This window comes from Catharus ustulatus, chromosome 26 (genome assembly GCF_009819885.2).
Source record: "Catharus ustulatus isolate bCatUst1 chromosome 26, bCatUst1.pri.v2, whole genome shotgun sequence".
NCBI lineage: Eukaryota > Metazoa > Chordata > Aves > Passeriformes > Turdidae > Catharus > Catharus ustulatus.
This window is the reverse complement of record NC_046246.1, coordinates 7,336,277-7,349,076: the sequence shown is the minus strand read 5'-3', so window position 1 is coordinate 7,349,076 and position 12,800 is coordinate 7,336,277. Positions and strand designations below refer to the sequence as shown.

Below are 12,800 nucleotides of genomic sequence, written 5' to 3'. Positions count from 1 at the left end.
GGGAAGGGGTGGCGCAGTGGGGATGCGCCCCGGGACGGGGGGACCCCGAGCTGTGGAGACTCGAAGCCGAGGAAAAAGGGACGGGAGGAAGATGTCCCAGCCTGGTGCCACACGGGACTGGGGGCAGGATGCGCCGCTGGGCTTCCTGGGAGAGCGACTGGGCTGCACTGGGAGAACTGGGGGGACTGGTCCGTGCTGGGCATGGGGGATCAGTCTGTCTGCCCCCTGCAGCCCCCCACCCCAAAAACCCAGCGTGAGCAACACCAGGGCCCTGGGGCTGTGCAGGACCCCCATCCCCAGGGTGTCCTGGGCTCCATGACCCCCATCCCCAGGGTGTCCTGGGCTCCATGGCCCCCATCCCACAATCATTCCCATCCCACAATCATTCCCAGCCCCCTCCTCAAGCCGTGGCTCCCCCGTCCCCTCCCAGCCCCCATCCCGCTGGGAACAGCCTGCATGGCCGGGGGTCCTGGGCGCCCAGCACCGCCCTGGGGCTCAGCCCCACGCAGGATCGGGCCAGCAGCGCCAGGCAGGGACAAACCCGGGCAGGACACGGGGCTGGGTGGGGGTCAGGCTCCCCCCGCCTTTGGTGTGAGATGGCAGCAGCTGCCGAGCACAGGACCGCAAGAAAAGGGGATTTATTTTTAGCCTGGTTTCTCAGGAAATGAGAGTTCAGCGGTGGCTTGGTGTGTCTGTCCGTGGGCCACTCTCCCCTTGCAGGGTGCTCAGGGCTCAGCTCTGCTGGGGGAAGGGGGTCCCTGCTCTGGGTGAGCTGGGAATGGAGCCTGGAACTGCAGGGGAACGATGGTGTGAGGACACTGAGACCCCCCCAGGGCTCCTCGTGGGCTGGGGGCTCAGCCCGGGCTCACCCCGGGGGGCACCAAGCCCTGTCTGGGCTTCCTGGACCCTTTGTTCCTGCCACACCAGAGTGAGGAACAGAGAAGGGTGTGAGGAGAATTGGGACACGTCCTGCAGTCCCTGGTGACCCAGAGTTTGCTGGGGCTCAGCCACAGCTGTGCCTCGGGGGCTGGGGACAGAGGCTGCACTGGCCCAGTGGCAGCTGGTGACACCCAGGAGCACCCTGGCCACCAGCACACCTGAGCCAGGTGCCAGGCCAGCCCTCGGGGATGGTTTTCCTTCAGCCAGCTCCTGGAGCAGCTCGGAGGAGCAGCCCCCGGTGCCCCAGGCAGGTTCTGTCTCATTTTGGAGCAGGTTCTGTCTCATTTTGGAGCAGGTTCTGTCTCATTTTGGTGCTGCGTGGGCAGCCCTGGGCCAGTGCTGGCCAGGAGCAAGTCCCAGCCTGCTCCCAGCCCTCCTCCCCCTCCACAACTCGCTCCTCGGGTCCGGGAGGTGCAGGCAAGTCTGGTTCTCCTGGGGGAAACTGAGGCAGGAGCCTGAGCTGGAGCATGGGTGGAGAGCCAGCAGTGGATTTTGGGGAGGTGGGGAAGCCCTTGCAGCACAGCACCCCGGCTCTGACCGTGCTCTGTCCCCCCAGGGGGACGGAGGGGCCACCTGGCCCTGCTCCTCTCCTGGGATCTCAGCTCCCCGTGCCCTCTGCCCTCCCAGAGCCTCTGATGTGGCACCCAGGAATACCCATCCTGTGCCACATTCCATGGGGACAGAGCCTGGACACCCAGGAATATCCATCCTGTGCCACATTCCATGGGGACAGAGCCTGGACACCCAGGAATATCCATCCTGTGCCACATCCCATGGGGACAGGGCCTGGACACCCAGGAATATCCATCCTGTGCCACATTCCAGGGGGACAGAGCCTGGACACTCAGGAATATCCATCCTGTGCCACATTCCATGGGGACAGAGCCTGGACACTCAGGAATATCCATCCTGTGCCACATTCCATGGGGACAGAGCCTGGACACTCAGGAATATCCGTCCTGTGCCACATTCCATGGGGACAGAGCCTGGACACCCAGGAATATCCATCCTGTGCCGCATTCCAGGGGGACAGAGCCTGGACACCCAGGAATATCCATCCTGTGCCACATTCCATGGGGACAGAGCCTGGACACTCAGGAATATCCATCCTGTGCCACATTCCATGGGAACAGAGCCTGGACACTGAGGAATATCCATCCTGTGCCACATTCCATGGGACAGAGCCTGGACACTCAGGAATATCCATCCTGTGCCACATTCCATGGGGACAGACCCCAGCTCTGGTGACAGTCCCCAACTCCCTCGGGTTGGGGCCCTTTGCCTGCACCCTCTGTGAATTTTTGTTTATTGCAAATCCCTGCAGCAGGGCAGGGACCTCGAGGCGTTTCCAGCTGTGGCTCTGGCTGGAATCACATCCAAGGCCTGGCTGGGAGGCCAGCGCTGGGTCCTGCACCCCTTCCCCTCCCCTGCCTGGGAAACAGCGGGACAGGACGAGGAGGATCCAGAGCCTGGGAGGCCCCAGAGCCCCCGGCAGCTTCCAGAGCTCCCAGTGCTCCTGGGGGAGCCCTCTGACCCTGGGACCCCCGGGACCCCTCCCCTCCGGCAGCTGCAGAAAAGTGACCCCACTTCAAAGGCGGCTGCAGGGGGGGACATTCCCGGCTGCAGGGGGGGACATTCCCGGCTGCAGGGCAGTGACATCCCCACGGGGAGGGGGCTCGGGGACCCCCAGCCCTGCCCCAGCCCCGGTGACACGCAGGGTCGGTCACGCTCGGGGCTGCGGGGAAGCAGCGGGGTCACCGCGGGATGAGCGTTCGGCCATGTGGCAGCTGGGATGGATCCTGACATTCCATCCTGCAGCATTCCTGGCTCCCGGGGCTGGGCTGAGAGCCGGCACAGGAAAACGAGGGGAGCGGGGCTCGCACGGCAGCCTCACCCTGGGCTGGGGCTCGGGGTGTCCGAGCGGGGCCACCTGGGCACCTCGGACCCAAATTCCCTGAGCTGAACCGCGGCTCGGCTCCCGCACATCCCACCCCGAGCCCCTGCAGCTCCCGGCAGCAGGAGAGGGTTTGGAAAATCCTGCCAGGCTCGGGAGGCGGCCCCGAGGGCTTTGGCATCCTCAGCTCCCCTTGCAGCGACAGATGTGTGCGGGATAAACCCCGGGAGCCGCTTGCCCTCCTGCAGGAGGATCCAGGTGGTTTTCCATAAAATGGCTGCACCATGAAATCCCCTGGCCTCGGACACAACCTAATTTTAAGGCTGATGTACTCCCCCCCACAGCTCAGCCTCTGGATATCAGATGGAACAGAAAATCAGTGGCTGCATCTGCAGTCAGCAGGCACAGCTTTCCTGCTCCCAGCTCAGGCAGATCCTGCTGGGAGAGAGAGGGGAAAACCAGGCTGGCTCTTTGCTTCGGGCAGCCCCAGGGCCAGGACAGGCGTCCCCTCCCCTGGGGACAGCGGGGACTCGGGGCTGCGAAGGGGAAGGAGCTGGGAAAGCAGTGCCTGCCAGAAAAAAAGGACACGGGAGAGACAAAAGGGAAGCTGCTCGCACTGAAGGGAATCAGCCCTGGAAAAAAGCATCTCCACTCGGCTGGCCCTGCCCAGGCATCCAGACCCCGCAGTAAATCCCACAAGCTCTTCCTGCAGTGCAGGGATGAATCCTCCTGCCCCCCAACCTCCTCCCCAGCAGCAGGGCTGAGTTTTCCCTGGAGCAGGGAAAAGGGCGAGCTCATAAAGCCAAAGGTGTGGGAGCTCCAGGATCCGGCTCCTCTGGGCAGGAGAGGAGCCAGGGCAGACCCTGATCCCAACCCCGCTCTTGGCTGAGGGCTGGGAGGAGAGAAGAGATGCAGCACTTGGAGATATCCACAGAAATCAGTTTATTTCCCTGCCGTCGGGATTATGAAACCACAGAAGCAGAGTTTAAATATTTACAAAGAAATCCAGCGCCCCGCAGAGATGAAGGGAACAAAGGATGAGGGACGGGGGCTCGCCCTCGCCATTCCAAACTCCGCTCTGGTAAAAAGCATCAGGAGCAAACGAGAGAGAATTTCACAGTGGGGATTTGGAAATCTGGGGGCCCCCTGACACCCCCGAGTCTCAGCTTTGGCAATTCTTGCAGAGCTCACGGATAAAACACGGACGGGAGGGGCTCGAGGTTATTGCTGAGGGTGGGTCCAGCCCCGGGCCGGGCACCCCAAGGAACTCAACACAGGGAAGTGTTCACTGCCCTCTCCCACCCGCTGGGCAGAGAGCAGAGCTCAGAGCACTCCATCCCTTCACCCAGGCTCTCTGTGACTGGGATTTCGTGCCCAGCAGCCCCATCCCACACACTCCCCAAGGAGCTGCTCAGAGCAGCCCCTGCAGCTCCAGCTCCAGGGATGGGGAAGGCACAGCGGGGTGACAGGGACAGCAACGAGCAGGAGGGATGATTTAAAAGTGACTGAGGAAGGGGGGAAAGCACAGAAATGAGCTCAGGAGGAGGGTCCAACCCTCCCACACGGCTGGAGGGTCGGGAGGTGGGAGAGGCACACGGGGAGGGGTCTGAAAGCCAAGGGCTGACAGCGAGTGGGCTCCAGAGGAAGCTGCAGACACGGCTGGGACCCCAGGAAAGCTTTTCCTGCTGCACAGGCACTCCTCAAAATGGATTCCTTGGAATCCTCCAGGTTCTGGGGTCATGAGCTGGCTTTTCAGGTGTGGGTGGAAAGGCTCTTCTCCCACCTCTGCAGGCAGCAGGGCCCTGAACGTGACCCCTCAGTCCAGGCTTGGCTTTAAACCCCCTGGCTCAGAGCCCCCCAAAATCAGCACCTGCAGAGCAGACCCAGCTCTAGAAGGGGCTCCAGCTCACACCCAAACCCCCTCCCACAGCCCACCCTGCCCGAGCTGTGCTCTCACACCGATCCCTGTGCCCAGCTGTGCTCTCCAGAGCTCCCTAAACCATTCCTCAGTCACCAGCCAGGAGAAAGCCACCGCCCCAGCTTGCCAAGCCCAGCCAGACTGGCAACTCCAGCCCCTTCCCCTCCTCCTCTCAGCTCCAGGCTCAGGTGCTGCTCCCACTGAGGCTTCCCAGCCCCAGGCTCGGCCTCTGTGCTCCAGCTGCACGGGGATCAAAGGGGAACCAGAGCCTTGTGAGGGCTGCAGCGCCAGATTCAGACACTGAGAGCCCGAGGAGAAGCAGGGGAGTGCTATTTTCTCTGGCACAAGCTAAAAGAGACAAAGGGCTGCCTCCCAAAGCTGCAGCAGGCTCCTCAAGGGGGGCACGGTGCCATGAGCCCATCCCAAGGCAGCCCTTCGGCTTTGCTCCTTCCCAGGCTCACCAGCAGCACCAGGGGAGCTGGCCCTGCCACAGAGCGTCCCTCAGGCTGTCCCAGCTCACCAGCCTCCTGCCACTGCTGGGGGGCCATGGCTGAGTGCTGGGGCACCCCCCCCTCCCAGGAGAACCCCACCCTTCCCTCTGGAGTGTGTGCTACGGGGAGATGTGCCACAGGGAAAACAGCAACTCCCAGCTGGAACTGGAGGAAGCGTCTGGTGAGGAGGGGGAAGCAGAGAGACCCTCCCAAGGTGCATCTGCTCGTGCCACTGCGGGAGGCTGAGCCTGCCTCGAGGCTTTTCTTGGCACTGAAAGCAAAGGTGCCCACCCCTCGTGTCCTGATCCCACCCCCACCTCCCCAGCTGCAGGAAGGGAGAGCAGAAGGTTCCAGAACCCCGGCACTGGGAGACACCACCGACAGAACAGAGCAGGAGGAGAAGAAGCCAGCTCCAGGAGACAAAGACGAGCTGGCACGATGGAGTGGGGCTGCCACCTTCCCTGGGACAGGCTCCCAGAGCCCCAGGCCTGGATCAGTCCCAGTTCCTTCCTCTGTGTGCCCGGGGGCAGGGCTGCCATCACCGCAGGTGCAGGGTGAGAACCACGGTCACAATCACCCCCAGCAACAGCACAAAGGGCAGCCAGGTCTTCACAAACCCCCCTATGCTGCAGGAGGGAAAGGGGGAAGGTTTAAATGTGAGGAACCAGCAGAGACTAAAGGATGGGAGAAAAACTGGAGAAATCAGAGGCAGACAGATGTGTGACCTGTTGCAGTGCCACGCACCCATCCTGGAAATTCAGTGTTAAAAACTCAGACTCCATCATAAATCTATCACAAACAACAGGGCTGGAGTCTCCTTCCAGCTTCAATTAAGTCAAAGACAAGCCCATTTCATACCTGCACAGACAGGAATGGTGACAGGAGGCCACAAAAAGTGAAACCCCATTACCACAGGGCTTGTTATTGCGACTCTGGTGGATTTAACCAAGCCAGCTGGAGCCATCCTTGCCCAAAAGCAGCTAAAGAAGCTCCTCCAGAACAGGGAAGACTCCACAGAAGTGGAGCTTCACACAGGGCAGCCCTCACAGAATCTCCTCCTCAGGCACAAGGAGCTGAAATGGAGATTCAAAACCCTTTCCTTGAGGAAGGCTCGGGGGTTCCCTCCCCACTCCAGTTGGAAGCTCCACAGCAGCTGGAAATCAGACCAGTTTTTATGTAAACAAGATTCAGGAGAGGGGAGGGAAACCAGTAATCCTTGGAGAGAAGCCATCCTGTGACCTTATGTTCCGACCTAACCCAGCCAGAAGACAACACAGAATGAGATTTGCTTTAGCCAGCATTTCCCAAATTCCAGGCACTCCAAATTAGCAGCCAAACAGTATTTTGGGAGCAGCATCTAGTGCAACCCAGCAAGCACTCCTGCTGCTCCTGCTGAGCACAGGCAGTGACAGCACCACCCACCCACAGCCTGGGGAGATGTCTGCCCCTTCCCCATGGGCCAGGTGATCTGCAGAGGGCTCAGGAGAAGGGAGGAGCCCCTTCAGCTGCTGAATGCAGGCTGTCCCTCAGCTCACCTGACGTATTTCCCATAGAGCAGTGTGAAGAAGCACAGTTTCACCATGTTCCACGAGGTGCTGTTATCGTACCTCATCAAGTTTAAGGCCAGAGCCACGTGGGAATGGCAGTTGTCACAGCAAAGGTTGTGCTGGAACACAAACAGGGATTAGGAACCCCATCCCTGAGGTTTCCCAGCCCTGGTGGAGAGCCACAGGTCTCACTCCCAAACACTGGGGAGGGATTCCCTCAAAGCCCTGCAGAGATGTGGGGTCATGGAATGCTCTGGGTTGGATGGACTTTAAAGCTCCCTGCTCCAACCTGGCCTTGAACACTTCCAGCAGGGCTAGGGTATCCAGGGAATCTCTGGGAGCTCCCTGGAGGCTCTGGGGGTCCCTCCCTCCCTCCCTCCCTCCAGGGCAGGGCTGTACCATGCGGTGCTTGTACTCCTCGGACGCGTCGTGCACGGCCGTGTCCCACGCGTTGGCACCCGTGGCAAAGACCTTGCTGGGATCCAGTTTCCAGTACCTGCAAGGGTGACAACAGTTTCCTTTGCACTGTTCCAGTGCTTGCTCCTCCTAGGAGGATCATGGAATCAGTCTCCTGAGCTGCAAGGGACCCACGAGGGTCACTGAGGCCAACTCCCTGCCCTGCAGGTGATTGAAGGGCCTGGATAAACACAGCGCCTCTGAAACGCAGAGCCCAGCTCTCAGGGACAAGCAGAGGCAGCAGAAAGGCTGCTCAGCACCCTCAGCACCCCAGAGAGAGAAATCAGAGCTCAGGGCACAGCCCTGGACTGCTCCCACATCCCAAAGGAACCTCCTGGCCCTTCTGAACACAAACCTGTCCTGAGACACAAACCCAGGCCCTTCTCCTCCCCAAGGGATGTGAGTGCCACCAGGTCACCAGCACAGCCAGGCAGTGTTTGCTCAGAGCATTTAACATCATCCTAGAATGGTTTTAACATCATCCTAGAATGGTTTAGCCTTTTCTTTCCCTTTCCTCTAACAAAGGCCCCACACAGCTCTGGTTATTAACACCACCACGTCGCTGTCATGCTGCTAAAAAGATTTAATTTAACATGGTTTCCTGAAGAGCAGAGACAGCAGCCACCAAGGTGAGGCAGGGCAGCTGAGCACCAGGAAGAGCAATGTCACAGCAGGTCTGTCCCCAAGAACTGCAGGGTAATTTAACACAAACACACAGCACTTACTTCACAGGTTTCCCAAATGCCATGTTGTCTTCCTACAAAAGAAAACAGGAAAACTGTCTCAGGAGGATGAAGCCAATGCTCAGGGCATGGATGGTGCTGGCTGGCTGGGTGATCCCACTGCCCCAGACACCAATCCTGCTGTGCCTGCCTTGGATTGCCATGGTTTCCACACTCTGCTCTGACCATATTTACACTCCACACAGTGACACCCCTTACCTACAAAGCCTAGGCACTTCTGATACCCAGAATTAAGAGAATTTAAGTCCCAAACTCCTGATTTAGAGCCTAGAATACATGATTCTTTTTCCCCTAGTCCTCACCAAACCAGCCATTATTTATCACACCCCCAAACCCAGTGTCCAGGTGCTCAAAACCAGCTAAAGGTGTTAACGGAGCTGGAGAAGGCAGGGCTGGATCAGAAGTCCTCAGGGCAGGGGAGCAGCAGAGGAAGCAGGAGCTGTGCTGCTGCCCCGGGTGCAGCAGGGGAAGCAGGAGCTGCAGCAGGAGTTGCAACAGGAGCTGCAGCAGGAATCGCAGGAGTTGCAGCAGGAGCCGCAGCTGCAGTAGAAATTGCAGGAGTTGCGGCAGCAGTCGCAGGAGTTGCAGCAGGCACTGCAGCAGGGGAAGCAGCAGTTGCATCAGGAGGTGCAGCAGGAGGTGCAGCAGGAATTGCAGGAGTTGCAGGAGCTGCAGCAGTACTCACAGACACGAAGTAGGGCCCCGCGAAGTCGCGGATGACGCCGGCCGAGGTGCAGATGCCCATGTGCCCGATGATGGGGAACAGCCACCTGCAAGGGACAGAGGGGATGGGCCCTGCCCAGCACAGGGACACAGGGCTGGGAGGGCAGAGCCAGGCCAGGGCTGGGAAGGAGGCGGGAAGCAGGAGAACAGCTGGGACAGCCCCAGCCGAACGCAGGAGGGTGGGAACAGGAGGGGCAGGAGAACAGGGCACTGCAAAGTGCCCTGCACACATCCCTGGCACCTCAAAGTGCCCTGCACACACCCTGGGAAGGGAAGGGCGAGCCCCAGCCCAGACAAACCCCTTTGTGCAGCCAAGCACAAAGATCAGATCCTGCAGGAGCTGCCCCCAGATAAAACCGGACTTTCCACTCCAGCAACCAAAAACCAGGTCACCCTGCCCACCTTCCATCACGCTGCAGCTTCCCACTGCAACCCAGATCTGAGCTCTCCAGACAGAAAACAGAGCTCCTGGCTTTGGGAAGAGCATTCCCTCCCCTAAACGATCCCGTTGTTTCACAGTCCTTCTCCCTGGCGGATATTTACAGCCCCAGGGAGCAGCAGACCTATATCCCAACCCTGTTCCATCATCAGATCTATATCCACACATCTGTATCTGCACTCTCAGACCCACGTGCAGCCTCCTTCCAGCCCTGTCACGTAGCACTGAACACTCCAGCTCACATTCCAGTTCTCCCACATCCCCAGCACCCTCAGGTCTGCTGATCTCCCTGATTTCTCTCTCCCTGAGGGACTGAGTGGCTCTGGCAGCTCCCAGCTGGGGTTAGGAATGTTACAAAGCTCTGGAAAAATCCTCCAGGAAAAGGCTGAGATGAAAATTTTAAGCAATCAAAAAAGAAAAGAGATAAAAGAGGCGGCAGAGGGGCAGTGCAGCCTGTCCCGGGCGAGGAGAGCTGCGGCCGCTCCCGATCCCGGCACAGCCCACACCACATCTTGTACCTGACTGCGAGCCGGCTCAGCAAACATCACCTGACGGGAACCCGGGGGAAGAGGAAGGTGGAAAAACAAGCCTGGCTGTGCCCGGGCAACCCCCACAGCCGCAGCTTTGCACGCTCCCACGGCCAGAGCGCAACTCCCGAGCTCTCCCTGGCGAGCCTGGCGCGGCAGCTCCGCTCCCGAGACACGAAAAGCAGCGCACCGAGACTGCCCCGGGGCACGGGCCGGTCCCAGGCCCAACCACGGCTCCAAAACACGCTTCCCACGTTCCCGGGATGCCGGCAGGGACCGGCCCGGCCCGCAGAGCCTTCCCCACACTCGCCAAGGCTGCGAGAACGAGACGGGCACCGGGACGGGCACCGGGAACTCGGGAGGGGCGAGGGGAGAACCGGGAGAAGGTCCCGACAGAGGCGAGGGGGGAGCCAGAGGGGCGAGAGGGGACCCAGAGGGGCGAGGGGCCCGGGACAGGGGAGGGGAGGCCCCGGGGGAGCGCGGGGGTCCCGTCCCGGGCCCGGCCCCGCCGCTCCGCCCGTGCCCGGCTCGCCCCGGCGCCTCGCTCACGTCAGGACGGGGATCGGGGTCCACACCACGCAGTGCGGGAAGCGGCCGCGCTCCGCGTCCGGCGCGGCGCCACCGCCGCCATTGAACTGCTTCATCCCGGGCTCCGCCGCCGCCATGCCCGGGGCGCGCCCGCAGCACGTCACTTCCGGCGGGCCCGCGCGCTTCCGGTTACCGGGGACGGAACAGGGCCGGGAACGGGAACTGACCGGGAACGGGACAGGGCTGGGAGCGGGATAGGAACGGGAACTGACCGGGAACGGGACAGGTCCCCAGACCCCAAACCCAGGCCGGGGCCCCGCAGTCCGGTCCCCCCGGTCCGGGCCGGCCCCTCCCGGTGCCCTCAGCCCCGCGGGGCCGCAGCCCGGGGCTGTCCCCAGGGCAGGAGCCCCCCGGAGAGCAGAAATCATCACCCACAGAGTCCCCGGGACAGGGCAGGAACTGCCAGAGCAGCAGCGGCGCTCGGAGGGAGAACACGGGGGTAGAAAAACAACAATCGCTTTATTAGGGAGATAAATTCAAACGACACGAGGAAGCTGTGAAATGTGTTTATTGCAGGTTTGCACCCAGCAGGACACACTGGGAGGCACAGGGAGGCCAGGCTGCCCCAGCCCAGCCCAGGTGGGATGTTCTGCCCGGGGAGCAGAGCTGCAGTGCCCCCGTTCCAGCTCTGTGTCCTGCCCGCTGTCCTGGACGCCGCTCGCTTCCCCCTCACACAGCCCTGTTTCCCCTCAAGGGAGAGCTGTGCCAGCTGCTGTGCCAGGGCTGGGAATCAGAATAAACAGCCTTGGCTCCTTCCTGAGCGTGGCACAGCGGTGACACAGAGCCCAGGTCTGGAGTTGGGGACTGACAAACCCTGTTCCCAACACTCACCATGAGCTTACAGCTCCCTCTCTTACCGACATTCCTCTCCTTCAAAGGCTTCTCCCTGCTCTGTGTCCCCCTTGTCAGGCTGAGTGTAGCCCTGGCTGTTCTGTTTTCCAGGACAGAGCAGCCCTTACACACCGAGCTTTAGAGCCCTGGGGCCGGCAGGGGAATCTCAGGAGCTGGGTGAGCTCTGCCCACCTCAGAGGGGCCACTGGGACAGCAGAAAACTAAAAACTAAAGAAAACTGAAGTTTCCTGTCAAGGTGGCCTCTCCCCCTGCAAGCCACAGCAACTCACCTTGAGCACTCGGCTGTCTGATGGAAAAGGAATCCACAAAATAGTCTCCAAAAGAGAGAAAGTTCAGGAAATCAAACTCTCGAGAGCGAAGCCATGCCTGGGGCTTTGGTTTCTGCTTTCCTATTTTAGGACAGAGAGTGATGGGTACAAACTGAAGGAGGGGGATTTAGATTGGATAGGAAGAAGAAATCCTTCCCTGTGAGGGTGTGAGGCCCTGGCACAGGGTGCCCAGAGCAGCTGTGGCCACCCCTGGGTCCCTGGCAGTGTCCCAGGCCAGGCTGGGCAGGGCTGGGGCAACCGAGGGAAGCTGTGCCTGCCCGTGGCAGGGCTGGAATGAGATGCTCCTTCCAGCCCTTAACTCTCTATGATTCCATTTTGGCACCTGGGATGGAAGATGCACACAAAGGTTGTGTTTCAGTGAACACTTTTTGTTCGACGAAGAAAAAAACCCCTGGCATTGATTTGCTCCAGGCCAACATAAATATCAGAGATTGTGAAAAAGCCACGAATGAGGGCCAATGTTCACATCAGCTAATGTGGTCCTGGCACGTTTGTCGGATTAGGCAATGGATTTGCTCTTCCTGCTCATGGCTGGGAGGCTGCTAAGCAGGATATCACCAGGGAGCAGCTCCTTGGCAAAGCCACACAGCAGGGACAGCAGTGACAGCCTCGGCAGGACGCGTCCCCGCAGTGCCACCTCCCGCCTGGGCGAGGGGCAGCTCAGACACTTCCCTCCCTCTAAACCGAGTGCAGGAAGGCAAACCCAGCTGCTGGAGCTCGGGAAGAACACAGCTTTCCCCAGGCTGCATTAAAAAAAAAATAATTAAACCCCAAATCAATAGAGCACTGGTTTGCTGTGCAGCTCTTTGTGTCTGTCAGGGAAGCACAAGGGCTCTCCAGCCCCGGCAGAGCACGGCTGAGCTGGAGCTGACAGCAGGGTCCTCCTGGTGACAACTGGAAAGCTGCTGCTGTTGTGCTGCTATTGATCTAAGCAGAATACAAAACACCTGAAGTCAGCAGGGAAAAATAGCTGCAGTTGGGAAAGGAGCTGTGGGGGGGAGGACAGGGAGGGGAGAGCAGGTAAGAAGTTCTCCATGCATAAAATTAAAGGCCAGGGTTTTATTGCAGCTCCCTTGCCTGACTACAGCACTGGATCGATGTGCGGAGCAGGAATGGTGCCATCATTGTTTGTGCAAGCTCTCAGTGAGGAGAAACAAAAGGGTTTGCCAGGGCCTTGCCCGGTGGCTCCTGTGCCTCCCCCAGGACACGGGGCCGTGTCCCCGCTCTGGCAGGTGCCAGCGTGGCCCTGGCACCCCGGGGACCCCGAGGGGACAGCGAGGGGCACGGAGGGGCTGTGCCACCCTGCTGGAGCCCAGCCCGGGCAGGATGGGGGCAGCTCCCGCTGCCAGGCAGG

The 12,800-nt window shown here is 60.4% G+C and overlaps 1 protein-coding gene across 1 annotated transcript; it reads right to left on the bottom strand.

Annotated features, from left to right (window-relative positions):
• Positions 1-3,758: 3,758 nt before the first annotated feature.
• On the bottom strand, positions 3,759-10,349 carry TMEM222 (transmembrane protein 222). The gene is made up of 6 exons (XM_033080931.2): positions 10,227-10,349; positions 8,674-8,758; positions 7,971-8,002; positions 7,189-7,285; positions 6,778-6,908; positions 3,759-5,868 (listed from the first exon to the last, which is right to left on the bottom strand). The coding sequence occupies exons 1-6, from the start codon at positions 10,340-10,342 to the stop codon at positions 5,781-5,783; spliced, it is 549 nt and encodes a 182-aa protein (XP_032936822.1). The 5' UTR covers positions 10,343-10,349; the 3' UTR covers positions 3,759-5,780.
• Between the last annotated feature and the right edge of the window lie 2,451 nt (positions 10,350-12,800).

What these genes read in the sequence shown, in the direction of transcription:
- TMEM222 (XM_033080931.2), bottom strand. Translation starts at nt 10,342, where the DNA reads ATGGCGGCGGCGGAGCCCGGGATGAAGCAGTTCAATGGCGGCGGTGGC. An exon ending in ACCCCGATCCCCGTCCTGAC is followed by an intron (nt 8,759 to 10,226) that starts GTGAGCGAGGCG and finishes TGTCCCTTGCAG; the next exon opens with GTGGCTGTTCCCCATCATCG. An exon ending in CGGGGCCCTACTTCGTGTCT is followed by an intron (nt 8,003 to 8,673) that starts GTGAGTACTGCT and finishes TTTCTTTTGTAG; the next exon opens with GAAGACAACATGGCATTTGG.